Source organism: Crocodylus siamensis, chromosome 8, assembly GCF_052110815.1.
Source record: "Crocodylus siamensis isolate JL-2025a chromosome 8, ASM5211081v1, whole genome shotgun sequence".
NCBI lineage: Eukaryota > Metazoa > Chordata > Crocodylia > Crocodylidae > Crocodylus > Crocodylus siamensis.
In genome coordinates, this window is record NC_143402.1 from 3,829,872 (window position 1) to 3,854,982 (window position 25,111).

The window sequence follows — 25,111 nt, forward strand, 5'->3', positions numbered from 1 at the left end:
ATGACAGGTGTTCAAGAGGTTTCAACTAGCTTTTCAGGACACTACTATATGAACCATAAAGGCATATGGGTGTGAGATACTGCACTCAGTTCTGGATGATGATGTACGGTGTAATCAGACTCTCTTATAAGCCAAATATGGACAGTTAGGAAGCCCGAGGCTGAATCGATGCAGTCATTGCAGGTTAGTCCAAGCTGCGGAGATTGAACTGATAAGCAGGTGAACAGACGGTCACTTTTGATTTCTGAACTGCAGCCACCTGCCTGCAGTGGCCCAGGCCAGAAGCTGCAGGGCACTAGAACACGCCTCCCTGCTTGGCTGGAGCAGATGCTTGGGCCAAGGCTAGTCTGCCTACCCTCCAAGGTGGGGAGTTGAGGGGGAGGTGCAAAGCATCCTGGGATGCTGGGGGACTGTAAATTAATTTGGATCTGGGTTAGAAGTTAAATGAACCAATTTAACCGAAATCAGTTCAGTCGGATGCTACATCCGTCCAGGTTCATCTTAAACGGGGTTTGGCCATTTTGAAAGTGGTTTACAGGCACTGAATTTCTGTTGCGTTGCAAATCTGAACCAGTTTCCGATCACTTATACCGGTTTATGTGCAATTTCTGTCCCAGCCTGTACAAAGAGCCCAACAGTGTAACTGCAACTGTTATCACCCAAGACACTAATTTAGAAGCAGGCAGCTGGCCTTTCTTCAAATCTGTTCAAAACTGACCCACCTTGGCAGAGCTGAAAACCTAAATTACTTGCAGCAGCAAGCTCACACTTCCAGATGATTGAGAAGGCATCTGGGGCAGTGGGGCTAGGAGCCAGCAAAGTTGCACTAAATAGTTGGACCGAGGAACCCAGCTCCTTCAAATCAGTAACTCGACCCTCCAAGTTGTATGTAACCCTGCTGTTCAGGGAGAAGCCCTCTGTAAAAATAGCTTTAGGTTACAGATTGGAAGCTGCAGGCCTATAGCTGGAGACGGCTATTTTCGTGTCATCACCTCTGGGGAACTATTCAGACATAGCTGGAAAATAATGGAGGACCATACACAAAAATGTGGAGGCAGTTACATGAGCAGTTTTATGCCTGGAAGTTGTACCGTACCTCCTTGGTTGGCCCCGAGAACCCAGGAGCCGATAGTCAGACTGGGATGCTTACAGCTCAAGGGTTTAAATAACAGGTATTTACATATGGATGATATCAAGGCTATTTCCCTTCTCTGTCATTAGCTAAACAGTGTTCTCAACTTCCCCCTGTGATTTAGGTGCTGCCCAAAGCCAGGACTAGGAAGCACCACCAAGAAACTTCAGGTTCCCATCCTGCAGTGACAAAGCTGCGCCTGCTTTTACATTTTTCAGGAAGGGCTGAGGTTTCCCCCGACACGTCCCCCATCTGTAACGGGCCTATTACGATCATAGGAAAGGAAGGCTAGATGGGACACCTAGTCCAGGCCCCTGCTCAGGACAGCGTCGTCCTTGACGAAACCATCCCAGTCAAGCATTTGTCTAACCTGCTTTTGAAAATGTTCTGGGATGAAGATGTCACTGCCTCTCCGGGTGGCCTGTTTCAATGCCTGACCATGCTCACAAGATTCTTCCTAATCTCCAACCTGACTGTCCTCTGCTGCTTAAGACCATTGCTCCTGGCCCTGTCCCCTACGGCCAGAGAACAGTCTGTCTCTACCCTCTGTACAAATCGCTATTCAGGTATCTGAAGATTGCTTATTAAATTCTCCAGACTAAATAAGCCTCATTTTTCCAGCCTTCCCTCATACGTTTCCCAAGTCCCTAATCATTTTTGGCAGAGTCTGCTGGACTCTTTCCAGTCTGTTCACATCTTACTTCAAATGTGGGTCTCAAAATTGGACACAGTACCCCAGGTGAGGCCTTCCCAGTGCTGAACGCAACAGAAGGATCACTTCCCTTGATTTGCAAGCGACCCTCCTGTTAATATAACCCAGGATGCTGTTGGGTTTTTTTTGCAACAAGGGCACACCAACCGCTTACATTCATCTTATTGTCCACCGTAACCCCTGGGTCCTTCTCTACAGTGCTGCATCCAGCTAGTCTTTCCTCAGTCTGTGCTTGGTGTGAAATAATTGCATGCGTAAGTGCAGGATTTGGCACTTTTTACTGAATTTCATCTGATCGTTTTGTTCCTCCAATGTATCCAGGTCCTTCTGAATCCTAGCTCTGCGCGCCAGTGATTGCAACTCCACCTAACTTGGGGTCGCTTGCAAATTTGGGAAGCGCGTATTCTATCCCATCATCCAAATTGTTAAGGTTGTTAATACCAGATGAGCTATGGAGAACCCCTCTTGATAGCCTCCTCCCTGCCAGACATTGAGCTGTTGATGACTGTTCACTGAATACAATAATCCAACCAGTTATGTATCCATCTTACAGTACTTTCAACTAGTCCATATTTCTTTAAGTAATGAAAATGTCATTGAAAAGTCTTGCTAAATAAAGTCTAGGGATGTCATATCCACTGCTCTTCTCCCACCCACAAAACATGTCACCTTATCACAGAAGGAAATCAGGTTGGGTGGAGGAAGAGCAAGCCAAGCCAGCCTCCAGCTCTGAATAAGCATAGCAGGAAGAGGCAGTGGGTATTAGAGGGCTGGAGAACAGTTGCCCAGCACTGCAACGGCACCCCAACAGGTAGGCACAGCAGGAGACTCCCTTTTCACTGTGATCTTCCTTTAACAGAAGCCCCATTTAATTGCTTACTGCTCTTTTCACTTCCAAAGGTTATGCACCCTTGTGTTTTAGGTATTGTAGCTCTTAACAGCAGCAGCCCCAGAACCAGAAGCCCAAACTGTTCCCCCCACACCCTCCCCCTAACACCTGTTGAGCACTCAGTAGGACAAGCCTTTCAGAGGCACTTATGAGCTTCTAAGGTGCAACAAGCTGACCTCAAATCAGCTGCTTCTGAAAGTGTTTTAACCAACTGCACCCAATTAAATTGGAGAAACAACTTGGTTGCTGTAGCCCACTGGTACAAGCGCTGCAGCAGAAGCATGTGATGACTTTATTGGATTTGACTTAGTTCAGATTCAAAGCCAATAGATCACAACCGAGTCCATGCATTTTCCACTGTAATTTCTCACCATGTGAGGTGTCAGAATTTCAGCTTTAGTCACAAGGCGGCTTCTGAAATCCAAGAGGAAGGTGGGAGGCAGTTCTTGTGATAAACAGATTGCGCTAGATTGCTCTCCTGAAGTGAGCAGAAAACAACAGATGCGTGTTGGCTTTAGAGTCATTTCAAAATCACTGGTGTGGACGAGGCAAGCCCATTAGCGCTCAGCTTATTGCGAGGGTCTCAAAGTTGGTTCTGATTTTCAAGGCTAATCCTGGCAGGTTTGGGGACCAGCCCATTTGAAAGACGCAAGCTTAAGTTTAAGGGCTGAAAAGTAGCATAAAGAAATTCTAAAGCTATGTTTGAAGGACCCCAGCAGAAAGTTTTACTTCAAGGGTGCAAACACGTGACACTTAAACTGCCCAGAATAGCACCGACTTGGATTCGGCTTGCAGTTAGTGAGCACCAAAACTTTGGAGGAGCCTGGGCACGGAGGACTTGGGCTGGGGATGTCTGCACTTTTCTGCTTTCCTTTCTGTTGACGAGTCCGACTTCAGTAACCCGCACGTGGCTCGTTTGCAGTATGCTTGTCTGGCTTTAGTGACCATGGGGCTGGGGGGCAATGGCAGCTCCTCAGTGAAGAACACAGCTAGATGCTAGGGTAGCTTTAGTGAACATGGTGCAAGGGAGCGTGATGCATACTAGTGGTGGGCATAGGAGGCAGATCCTTGTTACAGATCCCATCTACACAACCACACACAACACTGACCCAGTTCAAAACAGTACTTGATTGTCCAGGTGCACTGCTGAACCATCGTAGGCTGATCTAAAAGCCTGACAGGTCTGCCTCAGGTTTCAAGTTGCATTTAAACCCTTCTCGATACTGTACGTCCATGGCCCAAGCAGCTCCTTAAATTTATCTGTTTGAGGTCAGCCAAGGCCTCCCCCTAACGGCTATTTGGAAAACAGCATTCCTTCATGAACAGTAACTCTCCAAAGTCAGCATACAGCAAGATGTACACACATCCAGCTATGTTTAGATCAACATAAAGAATTGCACTGGTCAGAGAGAAGGCAAAATGCTTTAGCAGAGGAATTTAAGAGGCTTTATTTTTATCGGGGGGAGGGGGCCAGGGAAGAGGCAACAAGGAGGCTTAAATTATAAGTTAATAAGCCAATAACAGTCTCTGAGCAGAATCAGCTTCCAAGTGGCACAAGATCTGCTGCAGGCTTGTCATGTATATGCAATTTTCAAATTTGCAGCCAATTATAAGCTCCTTATAACGTTCATGGACAACCTCCGTAGATAGACTTAAATTGTACAACTATTTTGTTATTTCAAAGAAAAAAGCTATATCTATTGGGTTATTAAAAACAAATCTTTATTTTTGGTTTTGTAAATCCTTTTCTTCCTCTGGATGCTGGAACCTCGAACGCATTAAAATTACAATGCCCTTTAATTTACCAAAAGAAATATTTGAATATGGAAACACCAACTGTAATAAATCAGCTTAAAAGGAAACACTGTAGTGCAACAAATATATTTGATAAAGGAAAAAGCTACTTACCTCCAATTCCACATTTCTGAAAATTATTTTCCAACACAGGCTTTATATTTGAAGTTATAGATTTCAAAATACATAATGCTCCCCACCCTTCAAATATTTAGGGGAAAAGCCCAAAGGGCGTTTTCCATGGACACACTGAACCTTCCAAGAACTTTAAGATGAATGTCCAACAAACACGGGCAGACATGGTTCTTTGACTAAATATGGTATCTTTTATTAGCCCAACAAGTAGTTGGAAAAATTGTTTTTTGCAAACTTCTGGACACAAACACCTTTTTGTTTGTGCCCAAAATCTGGCAAAGAATAATTTTCCCAACTGTTTTAGTTGGTCTAATAAAAGATTAATCAAATTCACCCAAAGACCCTTGTCTTCCTATGTCCTTAGACCTACACAGGTACAACCAACAACCCTTACAACATAAACACCAGCCATTTATTCAGTTATTGGGGGAAAAGCACCTAAACTTTGAAATTTTCTACTAGGTGTCAAAAACGCCAACACAACTAAGACCCATAACAACCTTTTAATCTTCTGTCTTAGTTATGTGAAAAGGCTGCCTGAAAAAAGTAAACGCTTTTTCAAGTAACTAAGAAATCAGGTATCAACTGGACAGGTTTTAGGAAGCATGACCCCACTGAGGTGCCTCAAATAGGCTGCCTAAGCTTTATAAATACCACCTTTTGGCAAAACCCAAAAGGCAGAAACCCATGGTTGCCAGCTGGCATTAAGATTTGGGCACAGTGCAACTATTTTTACTTGGTTCTGCATAGATGCTTTTACCACTGTTAGAGCCAGGCTAACTGATTTTATTACTTGGGTATTAACTGGAAGTTAAGGAATGCACTCTATATATGAAATAATTTGTGAATTCTGGGGGTGTAGGCCAAAACACAAACCATCATGAAATACTAAACCCTAGACATTGCAAAGCTTATCTACTACTACTAACTTCCAAGACTGCATTATGTTTATTAGACTAATATCATTACAAGCCCAAACCTGAAGTCAGGACCTAAAGTCAATATTCTGCGAGTTGTTTGCCTTTAACATATCGATCAAGTCCACAACCCACATATACTATAGAAAAATCAGATTTAAAATTCTTCATACTGGAGCAGCATGCATCATCATGATGCAGAACTTCAAGACCCAAAACTGATTTATGATGGCCATTGTTCTTTTAGCCACCTCGCCAATTTACACGATGTTCAAAATGGAAGTGGCAAGTTTGCAATGCATTTAAGCACTGTAGAACAGTCAGGGGAAGCTGGAGGCTTTAGAAAGTATAATCAAGGTAACAGATACATGGGAGAACGAATATGAAGGATTAAAAAACAGGAGATGGAGGCTTTTGCTGATTAAAAGTTAAAAGTTGATGGCTCTGATAAGTTAAGATTCAGTGTTTGCCACCCACTAGACATGGATGCAGCATGTTACCCCCATCAACTGCTTCAGGTTGGCTGCAGATTCATGAAACTATTCATGTCTTCAACATCTTTGTATCTACTGCAGTAATGTTTTTCTTTTTAAAGAAAGCTTTAGTAACATATCAAAGGCTTAATTCTATATCCAACAAGTGGCAGGATAGGACTCTAGGAATACATGCATATTATAATGGAATTAGCAGAATAATGCTTAGAGAAAGACTGTTCCACATTTAAATCTGAAAGCTGTAAAGAAAGATAAGGATTATGCTGCTGCTTTTTAGCCTACTCAGTACCGTCTGCCTTCTATTGCAGGCAGGTGTTATATATTCTTTAAGTCCTCCTGTTTCTAAATCAGTATGACCATTTTGGTAATGTGTACTTTTTTTTTTTTTAAAATCAACATTTTCTTTATACCAATATAAACTATTACTAGCTGTCCCTGTTCCTTCCTTAAAAATGTCAGGGGGAAGAATGCAGCTTTACTGCCTGTTATGCATCTGAGGCTGAGGTAGGAGCATGAGTATAAAACAAAAGATCAAGTAATAGCTAGATGGCCATAGGTTGTGGCAGTGGTATACAACTATATTTTTTTCTGTAAACTTTGAATACCACAATCCATGGTGGGGGAAAGGCAGCAGACACCAATACATTTTCAATCCTCTGTCTGCCTGTTTTAGCCTGAGGATAAGCCAAAACTTCAGTCACCCGTACACTGAAGCTTAGTTACCAGTTATGTCATTTTCTCTTCCCTGCAGTCTAATATTAATCATGGCTGAAAAGTACTCCCACCAAATACAACAGAGTACTGTGTATAAAATACTGGTGCTTGAAAAGTTACTGACACTGACATACTGGGACAAACATGGTGTAACATGCTACAGAGTACAAATCAAGTAAAGCCTAGAGATGCATCCAGAGAAAAGACAACTATGTTGTACAGGAACTTGTGCATCTCAACCTATAAACATCTGAAGACAATGTTGAAGTGTACCAGCCAGTACAAGGACATTAACGATCCCAAGGTTAGAACTAAAGATCCACCTGCAAAAGTATAGTGAGCACTGCGCCTCCAGCTCAAAAAAAAAGAAAAAAATACAAACAGAAATTTAGCCTTGTTCTGCCATTTTAAAGCTAATTTTAGAGAACTTTCAGCATAACTCAGACCATGCTGTGCTGCGTAGTATACACCTATTGCTTCCAGCTTCCCCCACAAGCTGTAAAATTGCCTAGTCAAGCTACAGAATTGCCTTTTTATATTAGCCAACATTAAACTGCTTCCCCAGTGTTTGCTAAAATTGCTAACTGTTTTTGCTTAATTTTATCAACACCTTTTCAATCCAAAGAAATTGGTGTGCATGCAATTAACAGTGGGATGGAAATATTTGTTCTACTGCAGAAACAAAAGTAGGTACTGACCTGACTATGGAAGCCAGTCACTTGCACTTCCACTATTCAAGCTTCCTCAGAAATGCCCATTAGTAATCTTTGGGGCATAAATACCCAAAACTCAAGAATTACTAGTTAAAACCTCCTTCACCCTAACTAACAGTAACCTCTGAATGCACCGAACATTGTGATCAAGACCACTTTCAGAAATTTAAAATTGTGTTAGCTGCAAGTAGGTATTCTCAAATTTTCCAACATGTATCCCTTGTTCCATCGCTTTCTTCCAGTCACCCTGTAACTGAGGAAAAGCAGCATGTTAAAACAGTATCCCAAGATCAGCCACATAATTCAGCCTTAGATAGCTCCATCCCAATAACTATCCCGTTTAGACACTGGCGTAACTTTAGGCTGAAAGCTCTCAAGCAGCCCGCTCCTTGCACCGGTACAGGCTGGGGACTGAGTAGCTAAGCAGCAGCTATCAGGCAAGGACCCGGGAAGAAGCTGAGTAAGAGCCAACAGCGTGGCCTTCTTGTGAAGAATGCTAATGGCATACTGGGCTGCAGTAGGAGCGCTGCCAGACTGAGGAATGTGATTCTCTTTCTGGTGCTGGTGAAGCCGCATCTGGAGTCCTGTGTCCAGTTCTGTTGATGGCCCACTACAGAAAGGATGTACACAAACTGGAGAAACTCCAGCACAGGGCAATGAAAATGGTTGGGGGACATGACTTGTGAGGAGAGGCTGAAGGAGCTGGGCCTATTGAGCTTGAGGGGGGGATTTAATAGTAGCCTTAAACTCCTTGCAGGGTGGTTCCAAAAGAGGAATCTCTTGGAACACCGCTGTTCTCAGTGGTGGCAGATGAGAGAACAAGGACCAATGGGCTCAAGCTGCAGCAAGGGAAGTTGAGGTTAGATGGTAGGAAAACCTCACTAGAAGGGCAGTAAAGGTGCTGGAACAGGCTACCCCAAGAGACTGTGGAAGCTCCATCCTTGGAGGTTTTTGAAGACCCTGCTACACAAAGCCTTGGCTGGGATCATCTAGTTGGGGCTGGTCCTGCTTTGAACAGGGGGTTGGACCAGATGACCTAAAGTTCCTTGCAGCCCAAATTTTTTATGACTCTAGAGATGTAGTACTGCTCTAAACCACTAATGACAAGCTAATCTGGAAAGCTAGCACTAGCCATGCCACAGAGCTAAGGCAGCAGTGACCTTCTGCCATAATAAAAATCAACCACTGCTCTGAGACCTACCTGAATTGGCAATTCTTCTACTGTGGACACACACATTACTGCTTCACTTTTATAGTGTTACTGTGGTTCAACAAAAAACAGCCTTCATCTAGACTTCCCTGGCAAGGAGGGCTTCCAGAAATGCTTTAGTGTAAAGTCTTGTGTAATTACATATATTGGGGGCTGGACTTGATCTTGTGAGGTCCCTTCCAGCCCCTTATGTCTGTGAAATATTTAAGTAATACGTAGATGCACTAAAAAAGGACGGCTATCACTCGACTGTTGCAATGAAAGCTATTTCAATCAGAAGCAAATAGCTAGTACTACCTGTTCCCCCCACACCTTTGAGTTAAAACACAGTTAGTCTTTCTTTGCGGGATGTTATTCAAGTTCTGTCTACCATTTTATCCCTTAACACAGCCATTTTTGCAGGCAAGTGTCTGGAATATGTTAAACGCATGCAAGCAGGATTGTGTGCATGCAGTTTGTTAGAGGCAAGCATACCATGCCACGATACAGCAGAACTGGCCAACAACAACAAAATCCAGACAGGATGAGCCTAGGAGGAAGATTTAGTTCTTCCAAAAAGGTTTTACATTTCTTCTTTTGCCAATAAGGAGAAAATTGTTCAGTGTGATAACTACAATTTGCCAGAGCTTAATTTGAATAGCTGGAGAAGTGGATCTTTTAGGCTAGTGATCCGCATTAAAGCAGTGTTAGCAAGTTGCCATGGCAAAAGACTCAAGTAAAGGATGTAGAGCATCCTTGGGTCTTTAAAGGCAATTTTCACATTCTTTGTTTTGAGGATCCATGACTGGGTCAGCCCTTAGCTCACTAAGTTTAAGACTAGAGGAGGTGAAGCCTATGATCTCATTTCTAAACCTTCCCTTATCTCCAAACACACAGAATATTAGAGGAGGAAAAAAAAATCAAAAACCAACATTTAACAACCAGCAGCTACATAACCAGGTTAATAGCCTGTTTGCCCACTGAGTTCTGAATTTGTGCCATGAAGCCAATCTGAAAGCTAAAAATTCAAATTCTTCTGCTTCACAGCAAGAACTAGATTTGGTCCCCAAACTAAGCTTTAAAGACTGAAGATACTGCACAGAAGTAATACCTTCCAATGGCTGAGACAAGTATATATATTTTTAAATAGGAAAACCAAGCCGTGTCACAGAAAACACTTGGCAACACTATAAATGACATCAGATCCCCTCATTTCACAGATGTGTCATACGCTATCCTGATAAAGTTATGGATATTTAATGCTGGTGTTAAGAGCATTATGAAGAATAAATTCAGTTTTTAAACGTGAGTTACTTAGAAAACATGTTTGTTTGTTTTTTTCCCCCTCATCTGAAAAGGTAATAGTTTGTTACTCCTGGTATGCTGCCCAAGCAAGTAGTTGGACAGTAGGTATTATGTTCCTGCACTAGTGTTTCTCAAGTAAAAGCCAATGCTCTTAGTACATCAAGGATAGTGTTTTTCCTCTCCCCCACTGCATCAAGGCTGGAGGCCAAGTCTGAGTATTTAACACAAGTTCCAAAGTTTTAACAAAATATTTTGATAAAGATGCAAGTATTTTTGCATGTTCTTTGGTGCAAACTTGTACTTGACAACAGCCTCAATCTTTCTTTGAAGTACCATTTGGAAGATCAAGCTGTGAGTTATTATATTCTAAATGAAACCAAGTTAGAAACTGTTGTCTTACTGAGCGATGAGAAGAATTATTGTGTATTACTGAAGTTATTTCAGTGTAATTTTTTCTACGCAGTCTCACTTTTCAGATAAAGTTCCTTCACATTTTCTATAGGCATTAAGATTCCCCAGTCATTCAAGTTTAATTGACAGAAGTTAAATTGAAATGTTTAAACTACAAAAACATAGCCTGCAAAATAGACTAATTCCAGCAGTCTAGTTTTTGCTCAGTCCCCAGTAAAGAGAATGTGCCAGTGTCAAAGGGCAAGTTTGGTTAAGCTAAATAAGGAAATGGTCTACAGAGCTCAGGGGTCTCCCTCCCAATTTCTTCTAGGCCTAAGGATTACACCAAAAGCCTCAGGTAACGCAATGCTTTTACAAGAACACCTCCCCCCCCACAAACAAAACAGAACACCCCTCCCCCACCACCTCAACCCACCCCTCCCCCCAACAACACATTTTTAAATACCATGGCCATCTGATTTGATGAAAGAGTAGCGTTAGTTAAATGAATACATTAAAACTCCAGGTCAGTGAAGATGCTTAATTTAAGCTTACTTTGGTTTAGCCAATTTAAACCCCAATTTGTGTGCCCACATTCTGACTGGCACCAGCTTTAGATATACCAGTGGAACTGATGTAAATGATGCTTCCGTGTACAGGTATGGGCCAGGTCCCTCTTGGCTACATGTCAAGTCACTCAGAAGACCAAAACAAAAAGCAAACTAGAAAACTGCACGCAAGACAGATCTTGCTCCCAGTTATAATGAGGCTACTATGCAATTTACCTTCTGTATTGCTACAGGTGTTCATGCTTCTGCCATCAGTGCAGACGGATCGGTATTATATGCCAGACTGTACCTCCTGCACTAGTCACCCTGCAAGTAAGATGCGACAAATTGAGAGCAAATTCAATTGAAAAGTAATTATCCAACCTATAAAAAACTGCCCATCCCAGAAAAATTCACAAACTTTTAAGTTGGCAGAATAATCTCTTTCAAAGCTCTATTATTTCTCTTTCAGTGGTGGAAGATTCACTGGGTTGGAATGAACTGGAATGGCTTAGTGATAGGTTGCATGGCCTATGGATTCTCATTCTTTTCCAATGATGCACTGCCATGTTAAATCCATAAGTTGAATGACAAATTTACCGAGGACTACAGTAGTACAAGGATTGTTTTTAGTTGGAGGTCTTCGAGTCTATTATATTCAAGAGCACCTTTTGAACTTCATGGCTTCACCTGAGTCATGACAACTTGCCACAGGTTTTGCCACTTGTATTACTATTTCCCTATTATGCAGTGTCACAAAACTAAAATAAGAGTGAGGCATCCAACTAAACGTCAAGTTTGCAATGGCTTTCTTGAAAATCCCCAATAGTCGAGCTGATAAGATTTGTCAATCTAAGCCAACTCACTCCCGATTTCACCAGGATTCTAATTGGTTTAAAAAAAATAAATAAATAAAAAAAGTCTAGCATAAGCAGCCTGTTTGAGTGTCTTCAATGAAATGCACTAGGCATAGAACACCCCCTCCCAACCATTACCTGTTCATTTTTCTACAATGAGCTGCATTCTTAATGTCTGTATTTTTGTAATTGGTGCCATACATGCTTTTTTATCCGAGATAAGAAGAATGTTGAATTTGAAAGACTCCTAATACTATCCAGCATTGCTTTTTCAGGGTTTTTTTTTTAAATCTAGAAAGCACTTCCATTGCCAGGATGTACAGCATGTCTTACTGTACAAAGAGGAAGGTACTTTGGTTCAATTTTGACTTAGACTGAAAAACTTGTTTGCTTTGCTTACCATCTTTGCTGTTGCACAGGCATTTGATGCTTTAAATCTGTTGTGGAATGCTGAAAGATTCACTTGTTTTTATGAAGCCTTTGAGAAGTTGGAGAGAAAGACTTCTTTGCTTATCTTATTTTCTCCATTTGCCTTTGGAATCAAAGATGTTCCTTTAAAAGTGAGACACTACAGAGTTGCAAAAATTTGAAACAGTAAGAGCAAGCATCGGTTTGCAGCTTCTTTGATGGAACTGGTCAACCCTTTTATTTATTTTTTTAATACAGCATTCGGTAGTTGACTTATTACATGTAAATTGTTTATTTTGGGGGGAGGTCATTCCAAACTCCCAGCGTAACAGTACGAAGGCAGAGTACAGTCAGCATTATCCATTTGCTGTTTTAGTGACTGAATGAATTCCTGAATTTCTCTTTATACAAGAATCTGAAGAATTTTGTACAGGGAATACTATGTGGATTTCTGACTCTAGAGAGGAACTGAAAGAGTTCAGATCCTGGAAACTGAAATTTTAGTGCAGCACATCCCCACCACCCTCCATACCACAAGTAACTAATTTGTTTGGAATGCGAGTTTGAATGTGTAGAATGATCCAGCTCCATTTTAGATGGCTAGATGTGTGGAAGATCTTAAACTGCTTGTTCCATTCATGAGGAAAATCAGATGGAAGTATGGCATTTCAGGGTAACTTTTACTTCGAAAATTACAACACTAGTACACAGCTCAAGTTTTATACATTTAACATCTGCGTTTTGAAAGAAATGGTAACAATTTTGAAATGAAATTAAACATTGTTTTAACTTTTCTTCACAAAAGCATAAGTCATGGAGGGGAACTTAACAGGCAACAATAAAAAAGGTAAAAACAACTTTTCCTTTCAGTAGTCCTCTGGTAGTAAAGATTGAACAACTTCCACTTTTCATGTGTTTTTTTGAAAAGTAAATCTGTTTTGGTCCAAGTGTGATTTTTTTTTTTTTTTTTTTAATATCTGCTTCTGCCTCCACCTCTATCAGAACGGCTTCCACCACGGCCACCACCTCTGGGTGCTCCGCGGCTTGAACTACTGTATGAATCTCGTGGAGGAGGATAACCCCTTTCCATGGAAGGGGGAAGACCTCTGTCTTGTCTTCCAACGCGATCACGGCCACTTGAGTAGACGTCACTTCTGCTGCTTGAGTAACTTTCTCGACTTCCATATCCATCTCGTGTGCTGCCGTAATCATCATACCGACTGCTTCCACCATAAGATGGCGGGGGCCCTCGTGCAGGTGGAGCACTACGTGAGTTACCTGCAGGGTCAATGGTCAGGTAATATGGCAACACTTAAGTTATATATAACAATTTAAAATCTGAATGTACAGAATTGCTGTATCAAAGTTTACTGTTACTCTTTTGCATGAATTGAGAAGTTCTTAACATAATCTGCCATGTGGGAAACTTACAGTAGGGGTTGCATATCAGGTAGTGAATGACTAAGGATCGTTTGAAAGGACTGAAGACGGTGTTTATTTCAGGTAGGTTCTTTTTGGGGATATTCCAGAACAGCTTGTTATTTTTTAGAGAAGACAACTCAGCCATATTTTCCAGAGATGGGTGCAATTCTGAACTGTAGACTCTGCTTCGTTAGGATATAGTAATCATTTGATCATCTTGTTAAATGAACTAAAAAATTGCTATTTCACTGTTGGGGGTGGGGGAGGAAAAAAAAAAGTGTGCAATTCCCACTTAAATGCAAGCAGTCTAGTAAAGTTAAAATCGGGTTCATGACTCTTGTACAGACTCCATTACATTATCCCCAAAATGGGTCCTTACCGTAACTCTCATACGAATCTCTGTAGGAGCCCCCGCTTGGGTGATCCGAGTAGTCTCTGTCCCGTCCACCACCGTATCCGTCACGGTCACTATAGGAGGAAAAACTGCTGAGACTTAGTACAAATCAGTGTTGTGACAATGATTTTAAAAAGTGACAGAAAAATTCAATGCTAGGTACCTGTATCCTCTAGAGGGGTACTCATCACGTGAGCTGGAATGACCATAATCACGATACGCATAATCTCTTGGAGGAGGGGCATAATCTCTTGTATCCCTGGAACTTGGATAATCTCTACTTGAGTAACTAGAAAAAGGAAGTTACAATAATTTATCAGCATCAGAGATTGAGTGCTTTACCCTCTGCCAGACTATTAAAATTTTAGCTACATTGCATTAGTTTTACCTGTCCTTGGTACTATAACCATCATCTCTTGGTGACATGTAGACATCTCTTCGTGATGGCATTGGCTCTCTCCGGGGAGGACCACCATAGCTGTCTCTCCCACGTGATACAGGAGCTTTAAGAGAGTTAAGTTACAATCAAATGAATGAACATGGAAGTCAGCAGCTGTACTACACATTCCACAGGGCAACTAGCTGGAAATTCAAAGTTACTTAAGAGATGAACTCCACTAATCAGTCACTACAAGGCCATTTTATGGCTACCAATCAACTCCAAGAACAGTAGTGGATGACCAGTCATGACACTTTTGCTTACCTGAACAAAATTGCTGTGATGCAAGTGAACCCTTCACAGCAATAGGCAATATTATTTAACTGAGTATTACAGTTCAGCTACTGCAGAAGTAGGATGTCACAATAAACTGAGTAAACCAGCCAGCACATTGAACTGTCCCTTTCCTTACCTCTGCCTCCCATTCCACTACTGCTACGCACTGGACCTGAAGGGGCCGATCTTTTTGGTGGAGGCCCCCCACTTCGGGGAGGTGGACCTCTCTTCATTGGAAGTGGTCCTCTGGAAGACCCTTTAATAAAGCAAAGCAAACTGTCATTCAAGCAAAGAAAATAAAATTTAAAAATGTTAATACCACTAGAGTTTCATCGGCTACAATCCAAGGTGACCGATCAGACAGCAGTAAGTCAGCATGAAGTTAGAGAACCAGTTTGTAGGGGGACTCATAAATGACTGGATTACTGGAAACACTTTGACTGCACGTAGGGTATTAAGAACAAGTCCCAGAGTTGTTCCATCTGCATCAGTCACATCTACAGGCCCAAGGTGAGACTACACATTGAGCTAGGTTTCATACATATTATGAGCACTCCTGTCATGAAGAGGTTCCCATTTAAGACAGACTAAAAATAAAATAAAGAGCACAGAAAAAGGAAGCCTAATGAAAGCCAAATCAACTGCTTAAAATTAAATAGTCAAGCAAGTTCACAGTTCTTAAGTGCTGAAGCCATTTGGGAAGATGCATTAGAGTAGCCTGAAAGCAGATCCAACTGACCCATATACCAAAGGTCGTATATAGCAAACTTCACAGGCCCTGCAGAAATGACATCCTCAAACAGTTCCCAGCTCGTTGGCATTAGATGCAGTCACACTTCAGATAAAGTATGTCGTGTTAAAAAGGGCACCTTGTTTTTGTGTAAGAAACTAGTACCCAGATAAATACCAACACAAAAAGTGTACTTTTATAACTTTTTTTTTTTTTTAACTGCCAAAACATTGTACAAAAAAAAAGTTTCTCTTCTTAAAGTGCTGTATTAAAAAAAATCAAACAAACAAAACAAACAAACAAAAAAACCCCAACACCAACCAATGCTAAGGCTTAGTTGGCAAACTCTCTCGATCCTCAAATGGATCATTCTTTTTGAGTCAGCAGGGATTCATTTGTGAGCTTAAAACTGGATAATAATGCAAGAGACATTTCTCCCCCTAGCTTCAAGAACCACTTTTTCCATTGTGTAACAGAAAGCTTCCTTCCTTATTTGCAGGGCAGGAATTTTGCTTTCCTTTTATAACCAAGAGTCAAGTGGAGTGATAGATGTAGAAATAAGTCTTCATTTGGGGCAAGTATGTCTTAAAAGACTTTAAAATTATTAAAATTTGACTCAACTGCAGAGGGCATATTTTCAATGGTTTTAGTAAAAAAGCAAGTAGTTTGATTTCCCAGTATGATATTGCCATCTTCCAACGATTGTCTTGTATGGTGTCCAAGTAGATCATTAGATCTGTAAATACATACCCAAATGACTTCCCCTTGAAGGTGGCCCTCTTGCTCCACTTCCGCCTCTTCCACCTCTAAGGCCCCTGGGAGGACCTCTGCTTCTTGGAGGAGGTGGTGGCCCACGTCTACCACCACTTTCAAAGGATGGCTTGGTTGCTTGTTCCACTTTAATTGCTTTCCCATCTAATGACTAAAAGAAGAAGCTGCTTTACTCAGTGCTCGCAGTCGTGTTTTGATTTCTTAGAAAAACAGCCCCTCTTCACCATTATTACTGGGCTCGTGTTATGAATTAAGAGCAATTCTAGAATAGATGCGAGTCTTCATTATTATTAGTCACTCTAAAACAGGTCCCCGTGCACTCATCAGCAAGTTGAGCCTATGGTTCTATGGGGCTTTGTTCCTGTGGTATTTCAGCTGCAGCAGAAAAAAAAAAATGGAGGGATTTTCCCCCCCACAAGTAAAAAGCCCCCATATTATCCATTCTATAATGTGAACACTGCTTATTATGCTTTCCAATTTCAGTATTTCAATACTGATTTTGTCCCAAACCATAACTGCACCTGGAGTTGCAAGAGGCAGGCTGAACGTTTGGTTAGCTGGTGGGGGAGACAATTTATTAGATCTGCTTGATGCTCTGCAAGATGATGAGCAGTGGAATATTAAAAGATGACATGAAAATTAAAGGCAAATTCAGAGAAATAAAATGATGCAATTCATATTTCTGTGCTACTGGTCCAAACAGCCTACTCAAGGCAACACTACATTTTCTCTTGAAAATAAAGTCCAGACCTAACCAGTTTTCATTTTGAAGACTTTCTAGAGCATATTTCTGCAGGCATGCTCAGTGTCTACAAAGTCTCACACGAGGCAGAATGGTGGATGTATTTGGAAACTCAAGCCAGCAAAGTCCTATATAGCAGCTTTGCTGCTGGTCTTTCACATGCTGTATTGGCTCTTATTAAAAGCTGTAGAACTGGAGAGATCAGTAAATGCTTAAAAGAATTTCTGTCAGTTTAAGACAACAAATCTTCCATAAAGTCTGTAATTTAGTTTTCTGCACATTCATCCAGATAAGAATTCAAGATCTTGCTTTTATATTTGCAGTTAGGCAAGAGATCATATACAATTTATTAGCGACTGCAGAAGGTTGAAGACTACTGTACATTCTGCCTTCCCGCTAACATTGGATATTAAAATTTGTGGCAGTTTTGTTGGAATGCAACACCACCTTTCTCTTACTGTTAAGCTTTGGTGCTTTCAAAGAATGATAGCTCTCTGCAATAGTACAGGAGCTCTGCTACTACATGTATTTGTTCAGGAAATTCCTTTTCAGTGTTATCCAGAGCCAAGAATCCAACATTCAGCGGTACACAAAACTGTTGGAGTTGAAGACAAACATAAGCACAGGCAAAATTAAGGCAGACTACTATCCTTTTATACTACCACCTAGGTTTATTGAGACAAGGGCACCAGTAATTTCTCAATAGTTTTATTGGGGTCAAGCACTAAAATAGGAACAGATTGTCTGGCAGCAGCAAGCTTCACCCTAGTGGCTACAGCTGCCTCCGCCTTACCCTGTGACTCACAGGAAATAGTTTTTTGGTTTTTTTAATCCTGATTCTAGAACATGTCGACTGCCCAAAAGGGAGCCAACCTCCCCCCTCTCCCCCAGTTTCTACTGAGACTACATTCTAAACCACTAGGATGAAAAGCAAATTCCTGTGCTCATTTTTCCCTCTTACTACATAGTAAAGAAGCCAGTTTATCTTTTTTTTTTTTTGCTCTACTGGCAAGTCTGGTTCACCTATGCAGAAGATGAACTTCTTTTGGCATAGGGCTTCAGATCTATGACCAGGCAGTAAGGCTCAGAAGAACTCCCCCAAAAGCCTGACAAAGTTTATCAGCCACTGCTGACTATGACAAGAAATTTGCAGAAAAGTAGAGGGAAAAAAAAAAAAAAAAAGATAGCCAAGATGTAGATTCTGACACTGATAGCATTCCTCTAGCAGCTAGCTTCACATAGAAAGGCAGGCATCTTACAGTGCTCCTAAGCTGCTGAAGCTGTTTTTTTTTGGTGAGATATACCAAATGAACCAGGGTGATCACCAAAGAAGTCTCAATTATATAGCTTAGAATATTAAGTTTCAAATACCATTTTCTTATTCATCTTCTGCCTAATCCATTGAGAGGTTATAGTGGAAAGAAGCCAGCAAGAACCAATAAAATCCAGGGAGAATCACACATTTGGCTGTTTAATACTGATCAGCAAGATCTCTCATCCTTTGTCCGGCCCAAGATAGGATAATGGATGTTAAATGCTTTCATCCGGCTGGAGGAGGTCCAACTTTTATTGTAAGCTCTGCTGGGCAGGTAGTCTGTGTTGCTTCTTGCAGCTCCTACACTACAGGTGCAGCCTCTAGATGCTACAAGAAAATCAGAGCCAACACTATGAAGGCCCAAGCACCGAACTACAGTTATTTCTGCAACTTCAAATTCCCAAGACTGGGAACAAGTACCCAATAAGGAAACAGTACAGCTGTTGAATCTGCCTTTGGCTCAGAAGCCTCCAATTAGTTGCAAGAATTAGTTCAGTACTCCTACTTCAGCTGTCAGTGCAGTCCCACTACTGGCAAGGTGGCAGGCAACAGGGCCACGATTTCTGACAACCTGAAAGCAAGCGACTTGGCCAATTAACATCACAGGGCTTGAGGTCATCTTACATCCTGCAGTTCCTGAACCTGGTTTCCCCAAGTGTTTCACTGATGGTCTGATTTCCTGGCTCAGACTGATGGCATCTCCAATGGCTGGCATCAATGGACAGTCACATCAGGTGGTTTATAAAAGGAGTATAGCTTCTGGTGGAATCAGAAATATTCCCAAGACACTCATAGTTCCCACCACTAATACAAGTTTAGACTGATTTAACAGTGCACATGCATCTTTACAAGGTAAGGCTTTCCTTACAGCAAAGTTGAGACTATTTTCCAAAAACAGTTTCCTCTTCTGGCATTTCTCTCTGCAGGGCTAGGGACCAAACTGGCTATACGTTGCATGCAGTGATTCTTCCAAGTCTTTAACACAAGTAGTTAAAGCTTGCACATCCAACCCCATGACCTACTTCAAAGATAAAAGAAAACTGATTTGCCAGTTGTTCAGAATACTCTGTGTGTTATATGAAGGCTTTAATCACCTCTGAGGATAAAAGTACTTCACTGAGGTAATCTGCAAATTTACAAATCTCTTGTGTACTTCCGTTATTATGAGCCACTTTTGTTCCAAGCAAGGTCTCATGTGAAAATGCTCTTGAAAAAAAAAAAAAAAAAACAACTTGTAGGAAAAAGGAAGCACGGAACTAGATGTACAGATGTGATCTCTTTTACCTGACAGCGTGGAAATGATCTCTTTGCTCTAAAGGACACGCATTAGTTACATTTACAAAGTAAAATAAATTCTCCAGTCAAAAGTGTCATCCAGTAGTCTGTTTTCTTCTCAAGGTCTTAGGAGCAGATTAAAAAAAAAAAAAAAAAAGGACCAGAAACTCAGTCTCTAGTAGAGGAATAAAAACCCCATTCCTTGGGTAAGAGGGAGGGTTCAACAACTGATTCAAAGTAGAGTTGTTCCTTAGATGAAAGAGGATTTGCTTTATTCTTCCAAATTTTGTCAGTCTTGCATCCCAGGATCCTAGGCCCTGGTTTAAGTTGCTGCTTCCCACAAAAGATCCCTGCTTCTGTGGTTTGGAAGGCAATGAACTGAAGACTTCACAATAGGTCCCAACCTGAAGACAGATGCCAGACCTTGTGCTAGTAGAAAGCTCCAAGCAACACACGCGCCTTTTCTACTGCAATAGGGGGATGGCACACATGGACACCACACCAGACACCTTCTCAGAAGCATCAACAGCAAGTTTGCTCAAGTGACTCTAAAAAGACATGGAGGAGCATAGGATATACCACTATGTCCACCTTTTTTTCCTTTGGAGTCTGGATAACCCACAACCAACCCAAAACCAGTTTAAAAGGGAAGGTAAGCTGATCCACATTTGACCTGTACAGGGGCCCCCCCAAAAACCAAACAAGCTACTAAAACCGTCTCTCATTACTGCTGATTTTATGCCAAACCAATACTCTGCAAGCAGGGGATGTTCATGCCACACAGATGCAGTTTGTCACAAAACAAACAGTCCCTCCCCCCACAACAGAAGCTACCCTTTATAGCCTCAGTTCTGAATGCCTGGTACCACAGGCTGTTTCAGCTCAGCAACACAAATCAAAAGCTTCTATTTTAGCTGTTTTGGAGCTCAGGATTTTATCCCAAAACCTCAACAAGCAGAAACCACCCTAAACAGATATGCTCCTATGAACTGGTCTATTTTAGCTATCATAGGGGCATGATTTCTAAACAAATTTCAAGCATGACCAAATGCAGACTATCACACAAGACAGGAACAAGCAGTAATTTGTTTTCAAAGATCTAGTTTTAGGCAGCTGTACTCAACACACATTTCATAGGGATTAGTGACCAACTCCAATCAATCACTAATCCCTGGTGCCTTTAGTTCCTACAAATAATCATGCAATTGTGTCCTAGTTTAAGTGGAGTTTAAGGCTACTTTGAGCCGTGATATGCAATTCTCATGCAAGAGACAGCCCTAAGGAACACAGAAGAGATTGCTTCACTGCCATTCATTCCAACACTGTTACATCAGAGAAGGCACTATTATATAGTAGTTCATAATGATTAAGAATGCATGCATGCACACACAATTCTAGAGAGCCAAGCTACTGCTATTAGAATTTAAGTTTAAAAGGCAAAAATAAGGAAATAGGCCAGACATTTTAAACTAACATTTCTTTTCCTTTCAAAACAATTACTATTATGTACTCTGCTCAAGACTTGGAGCTACTTGCTATACTTTAGTTACCACAATGTAGAGTGCTTTAACCATATTTCAACATATGAAATGCAGAAACAATATATCAGCAGAGAATCTGGTAGTCTGACAAGGGGCATTAAAAGAGACTGAGGACCAGCCCCATCAGTTACATTCAAGTGGACACACCTCAGAGAAAGGCTGAGGCCTGCATTTCAACACAAACCTTGCCCAGATGTGCAGGCACTGAAAACTGGGGGGCTAATTACAATGGTAAATGGATCAATTTCTCAATCCAAACTTGACTGGAAACAAGCCCTTGATCCAAGAGTCAGTGGCCAGGTATGCCAGCATTCATTTCAATCAAAGCCTTTTCTTCTAGTAATGGTTTAAAAACAGAATTAAATCAAAAGTTCTCAACATATTGCTGAGATGAGGCCATTCAAAATTCTCCTCTTTATCAGAGCTGCCAAGTCATGTTGGCTTTTATGCCTCAACGGTTTGGTAACTAATTGACAAATTTGTGAAGATGTTTCTAAACAGATAAAATACCTCTCAGCTTCCAAGTATGGAAGAAATTAGCAAGAGATACTAAGATCAGAAAACTGCTGGGGGGGTTGGGTTTTGTGTGCGATTACAAAACACTGGCATCTCTCCCACTAAGGGATTGTCAGCATCAGACCTATTCAATGAAAGCCGCATTTGTGAATGTGGTTTAATTGCTGAGTTGAGTTTGATGTGACTTTTTTTTCCCCTGCTTTACCAGAAAAGCAAAATGAACAGTATGGATACAGAACAAGCAACTAACATTTCATTAATTACTCAAGTTTCATGCATTATGATTTTCCAAGAAGAGAGCACGGATAAATAAACTTTCTGCTCGATCAGAGAAGTTTTCTTCTGCAAAGTCTTGGACAGGGAGAAAAACAGGATAAGAATGAAACTTTTTATGTGCCAGTTGCTATGTGGGAAGCAAATGGGTACTTAAAAATGTTAAATTCAAATAGAAGACATCTAGGCATCTTCCTACCCTGCCTGATAGGTCCTTAGAGGATATTTGGGCTTGTCAAGTAAGGTGACATCAACACAACATAGCACCAAGATCCTACCTTTCCGTTCATGTCTCTGGCAGCATCCTTTGCGTCTGCTGGGCTCTCAAACGTGACAAAAGCAAACCCTCTGGACTTGTTGGTTTCGCGATCTTTCATCAAGAGAACTGCAAGTATAAAACTAAACATTACTCGATGATCGGCCCCACGAACGTAGCCCACCTGCGACACCAAATCGCTCAGAACTTCTTAGAGGACGAAACAGCAACATCATTTCAGCAGATCAATGCCAGAAAGTTCATCACTGCACAATTTCACCAGCATCCCCTAAAAACGCCCCCCAAACCCGATGAGACTCCTCACCTTCTACTATGCGCCCATATTTGCCGAACACGGCTTCAAGCGCTTTCTCGTTCGTCTCAGTGTTCAGCCCGCCAATGAACAGCTTCCCGGGACGGTCTGCCTCCACCATTTTGACCTTTGAAAGGGACCTGTTCAAAAATAAGTAAGTGTTAAGACCTTTAGATGAGAGAAAATGCATTCATTGGCCTTTTGTAGGATGTTCCCACTGTAGAACCTCCCCCTCACAATTTGGCTAGTAAAAACTCCTATTCTTAGGGACAAAGCCCAATGAACCAGACAACTAAACACAGCATTGGATAATCATCTTTCTACTAACCAGTGTACAAGGAGAAAATGTCTTTGAACAGATGGAGATTGGGCAGGGGTGGGAGCCCTGTAAACTGGGATCTGACCCTGCAATCCTAAATTTCACTTCCCAAAAATCAGTGCCCACATGGACCACCACGTGCCACACGTGGCTCACAGAAGGGGGAGATTTGAGTGCTATCTTCCAACAGGGCGGCTCAGCCTTGTTTTCTCATGTACCCAATGCAGCCTGTGCAGGCTTCAAATCCAGGGACACAGGGATTTTTTTTTTTTCGGAAGGAGAAGGGGTATAATACCATATTGTCCCCCCCATGAGGATACCTCAGACAAGCGCATGCGCCTCAGGCGCCAAAGAATACCGAGGCAAAAAAAAAAAAAGCAGCAGCAGGCCCACCCGCGCGCGGGAAGGGGGCAGCGCCATCACAAAATGGCGGCGGGCCCCTCCACAGCGCGGCGCGGCCCCGCCTCAGCCCGCGGCGCCCCTATCCCCGCGGGCCTAAAATGGCGACCCCCCCGGATCCCGCTGTGGGGAACCGAACCGGACCCGACCCGTCCCGCCGCTATTACCACCCCCCCGCGCGGTTCCACTTACCTCCCCGCCGCCTTGCCTGCAACTGCGCAATGAGGGCAAACAAAGGCGCTGCGGCCCTTTATATAGCTGACGTCACAGCCGCGAACGAGGCCGCGGAACCCGGATGTTGCGCGCGTGAGGGGGCTGGGCCTCGCTGCTGGGAGACAAAGGGAGGGGAGCTCGGGGGGAATGGGTTTGCACTGAGACTGGGGGGGGCTTGTAGGATACAAGGCAGCCGGGGGGAGGCGAGATGGCGGTTGGGAAACGCCAGGTTATGTTAGATGTACAAAAAAACAAAACAATCCATGTGTTGCAAAGGCTGCAAGGAGGCACTTCGCTGTTTGAAGTCTTTTGAATCGTGTGTGCAGCTGTGGTAGTTCTAGGAGTGCCTGGCATTAGCACCCTGAAAGGTGCTGGGGAGGTCTGGCCCCCATTTGAGGGTCCCAAATTACCATGGCTGTGGGAGGATTTAACATTTTATTTTGTGAATTGTGTGTGCAGCTGTGATGGGGCTAAGACTGCACGGCATTGGCCCCCTGAAACGTGCAGGAGGTGCTGGGCAGGCCTGGATCCCCTGGTTGAGAGTAGGTGCCTGGTCCCAAATTGCCTGCTCTGGGAGGGTTTAATGCTCTTGGAGGATTTAATGCGACACAGAAGTTGCTTTGTCTTCCGGTGAAGGGGGCAGAGTGCGGTCAAATCCTCCAAGTTAAAGACAGAACAATGAGAAAACTGCCTTAAGTTGCAGCAAAGGAAGTTTTGGTTGGATATTAGGAAGGATATTCTCATGAGGAGGGTAGTGAAACATGGAAACCGGCTCCCCAGAGATGTGGTACAAGCACCATCCTTTTTAAGACCTGGGTAGATAAAACCTTGGCTGGGGTGATCTAGTCCCGATTTGAGCATGGGGTTGGACTAGATCAGTGGTCAACCTCTTTCATACCAGGACCCATTTGTACAAATCAATGGTCAGTCCCAACTCAGTGCCTGGCACTCCCAGACCCTCCCCCCCACCCCCAAGGTGGGCACATGGAGCATGCTGCCAGCCTGCAAGGGAAAACCTGTGGTTTTCTATGTTTTTCTCCTTTAAAGTAAAAACTATTGTTTAACTTTGTTCGTGACCCTTTTATATATTCTTGCGACCTACGAGTTTCATAGTTGGTAGGGTTGGAAGGGACCCGAGCAGATCATCGAGTCCGACTCCCTGCCATGGCAGGAAAGGTAATTGTCTAGCCAGAGTTGAGAAACATGAGACTAGATGACCTCCTGAGGTCCCTTCCGACCCTCATTTTTTATGAGTTTATGATAAAGGGATGCTTGAATGCAATATTGCCGAGGGTGGGTTTGTGCTGGAGAAGGCTTGTGAACTCATGTTAACCTAAACTGTGTTGCAGCCGTGCCTTCTGCGTAAACTCACACACTTGGTTTCTGCTTTTGTTTGTAGTCCCTGTTGAATGGTTGGTAACACCATTCTGGCTGGCAAAGTTAAGCAGCTGCATAAGTGTCTGTAAGACTGGGGGCCCTGTGAAGACAAGGGAATTGCCTTCACTGGATTTCTTTACTTAACTGCTAGAGTGAAATAAACTTGCAAGTTTCAATTACACAAGGGTTTAATGTCATCTAAATAGGAAGTCACACTTCTGCTTGCTTCAAATTCATTTTATCGGGTATTCTCAAGAGGACAAGCCCTAGGACTGCTTTGTAGCAGATCTAAGCTAAAATGAAATCATTCTTTTTTGTGGTAATTGGCACTGGAATAAATCTA

The 25,111-nt window shown here is 42.3% G+C and overlaps 1 protein-coding gene and 1 non-coding gene across 4 annotated transcripts; both read right to left on the bottom strand.

The window, feature by feature from the left end:
• Positions 1-12,396: 12,396 nt before the first annotated feature.
• RBMX (RNA binding motif protein X-linked) lies at positions 12,397-23,506 on the bottom strand. 3 transcript variants are annotated; one of them, XM_090060647.1, is made up of 9 exons: positions 23,371-23,506; positions 22,473-22,600; positions 22,170-22,276; positions 16,209-16,380; positions 14,865-14,984; positions 14,402-14,516; positions 14,177-14,302; positions 13,999-14,087; positions 12,397-13,475 (listed from the first exon to the last, which is right to left on the bottom strand). In XM_090060647.1, the coding sequence occupies exons 2-9, from the start codon at positions 22,579-22,581 to the stop codon at positions 13,168-13,170; spliced, it is 1,146 nt and encodes a 381-aa protein (XP_089916773.1). In that variant the 5' UTR covers positions 22,582-22,600; positions 23,371-23,506; the 3' UTR covers positions 12,397-13,167. The 3 variants fall into 3 exon arrangements, with proteins under 3 accessions (XP_089916773.1, XP_089916772.1, XP_089916774.1); XM_090060646.1 differs by having other exon boundaries at positions 13,999-14,102; XM_090060648.1 differs by lacking the exon at positions 23,371-23,506 and having other exon boundaries at positions 13,999-14,102.
• LOC149858022 (small nucleolar RNA SNORD61) lies at positions 22,345-22,417 on the bottom strand. Its single transcript, XR_016444051.1, has one exon. It is a non-coding gene; the product is annotated as a small nucleolar RNA SNORD61 (small nucleolar RNA).
• Positions 23,507-25,111: the final 1,605 nt, after the last annotated feature.

Excerpts from the sequence above, each read along its gene's own strand:
- RBMX (XM_090060646.1), bottom strand. The coding sequence starts at position 22,581 with ATGGTGGAGGCAGACCGTCCCGGGAAGCTGTTCATTGGCGGGCTGAAC. Across the intron at positions 22,277-22,472 it reads ATATGGGCGCATAGTAGAAG|TTCTCTTGATGAAAGATCGC; the intron begins GTGAGGAGTCTC and ends TTATACTTGCAG. Across the intron at positions 14,303-14,401 it reads GGTTATAGTACCAAGGACAG|TTACTCAAGTAGAGATTATC; the intron begins GTAAAACTAATG and ends TCCTTTTTCTAG.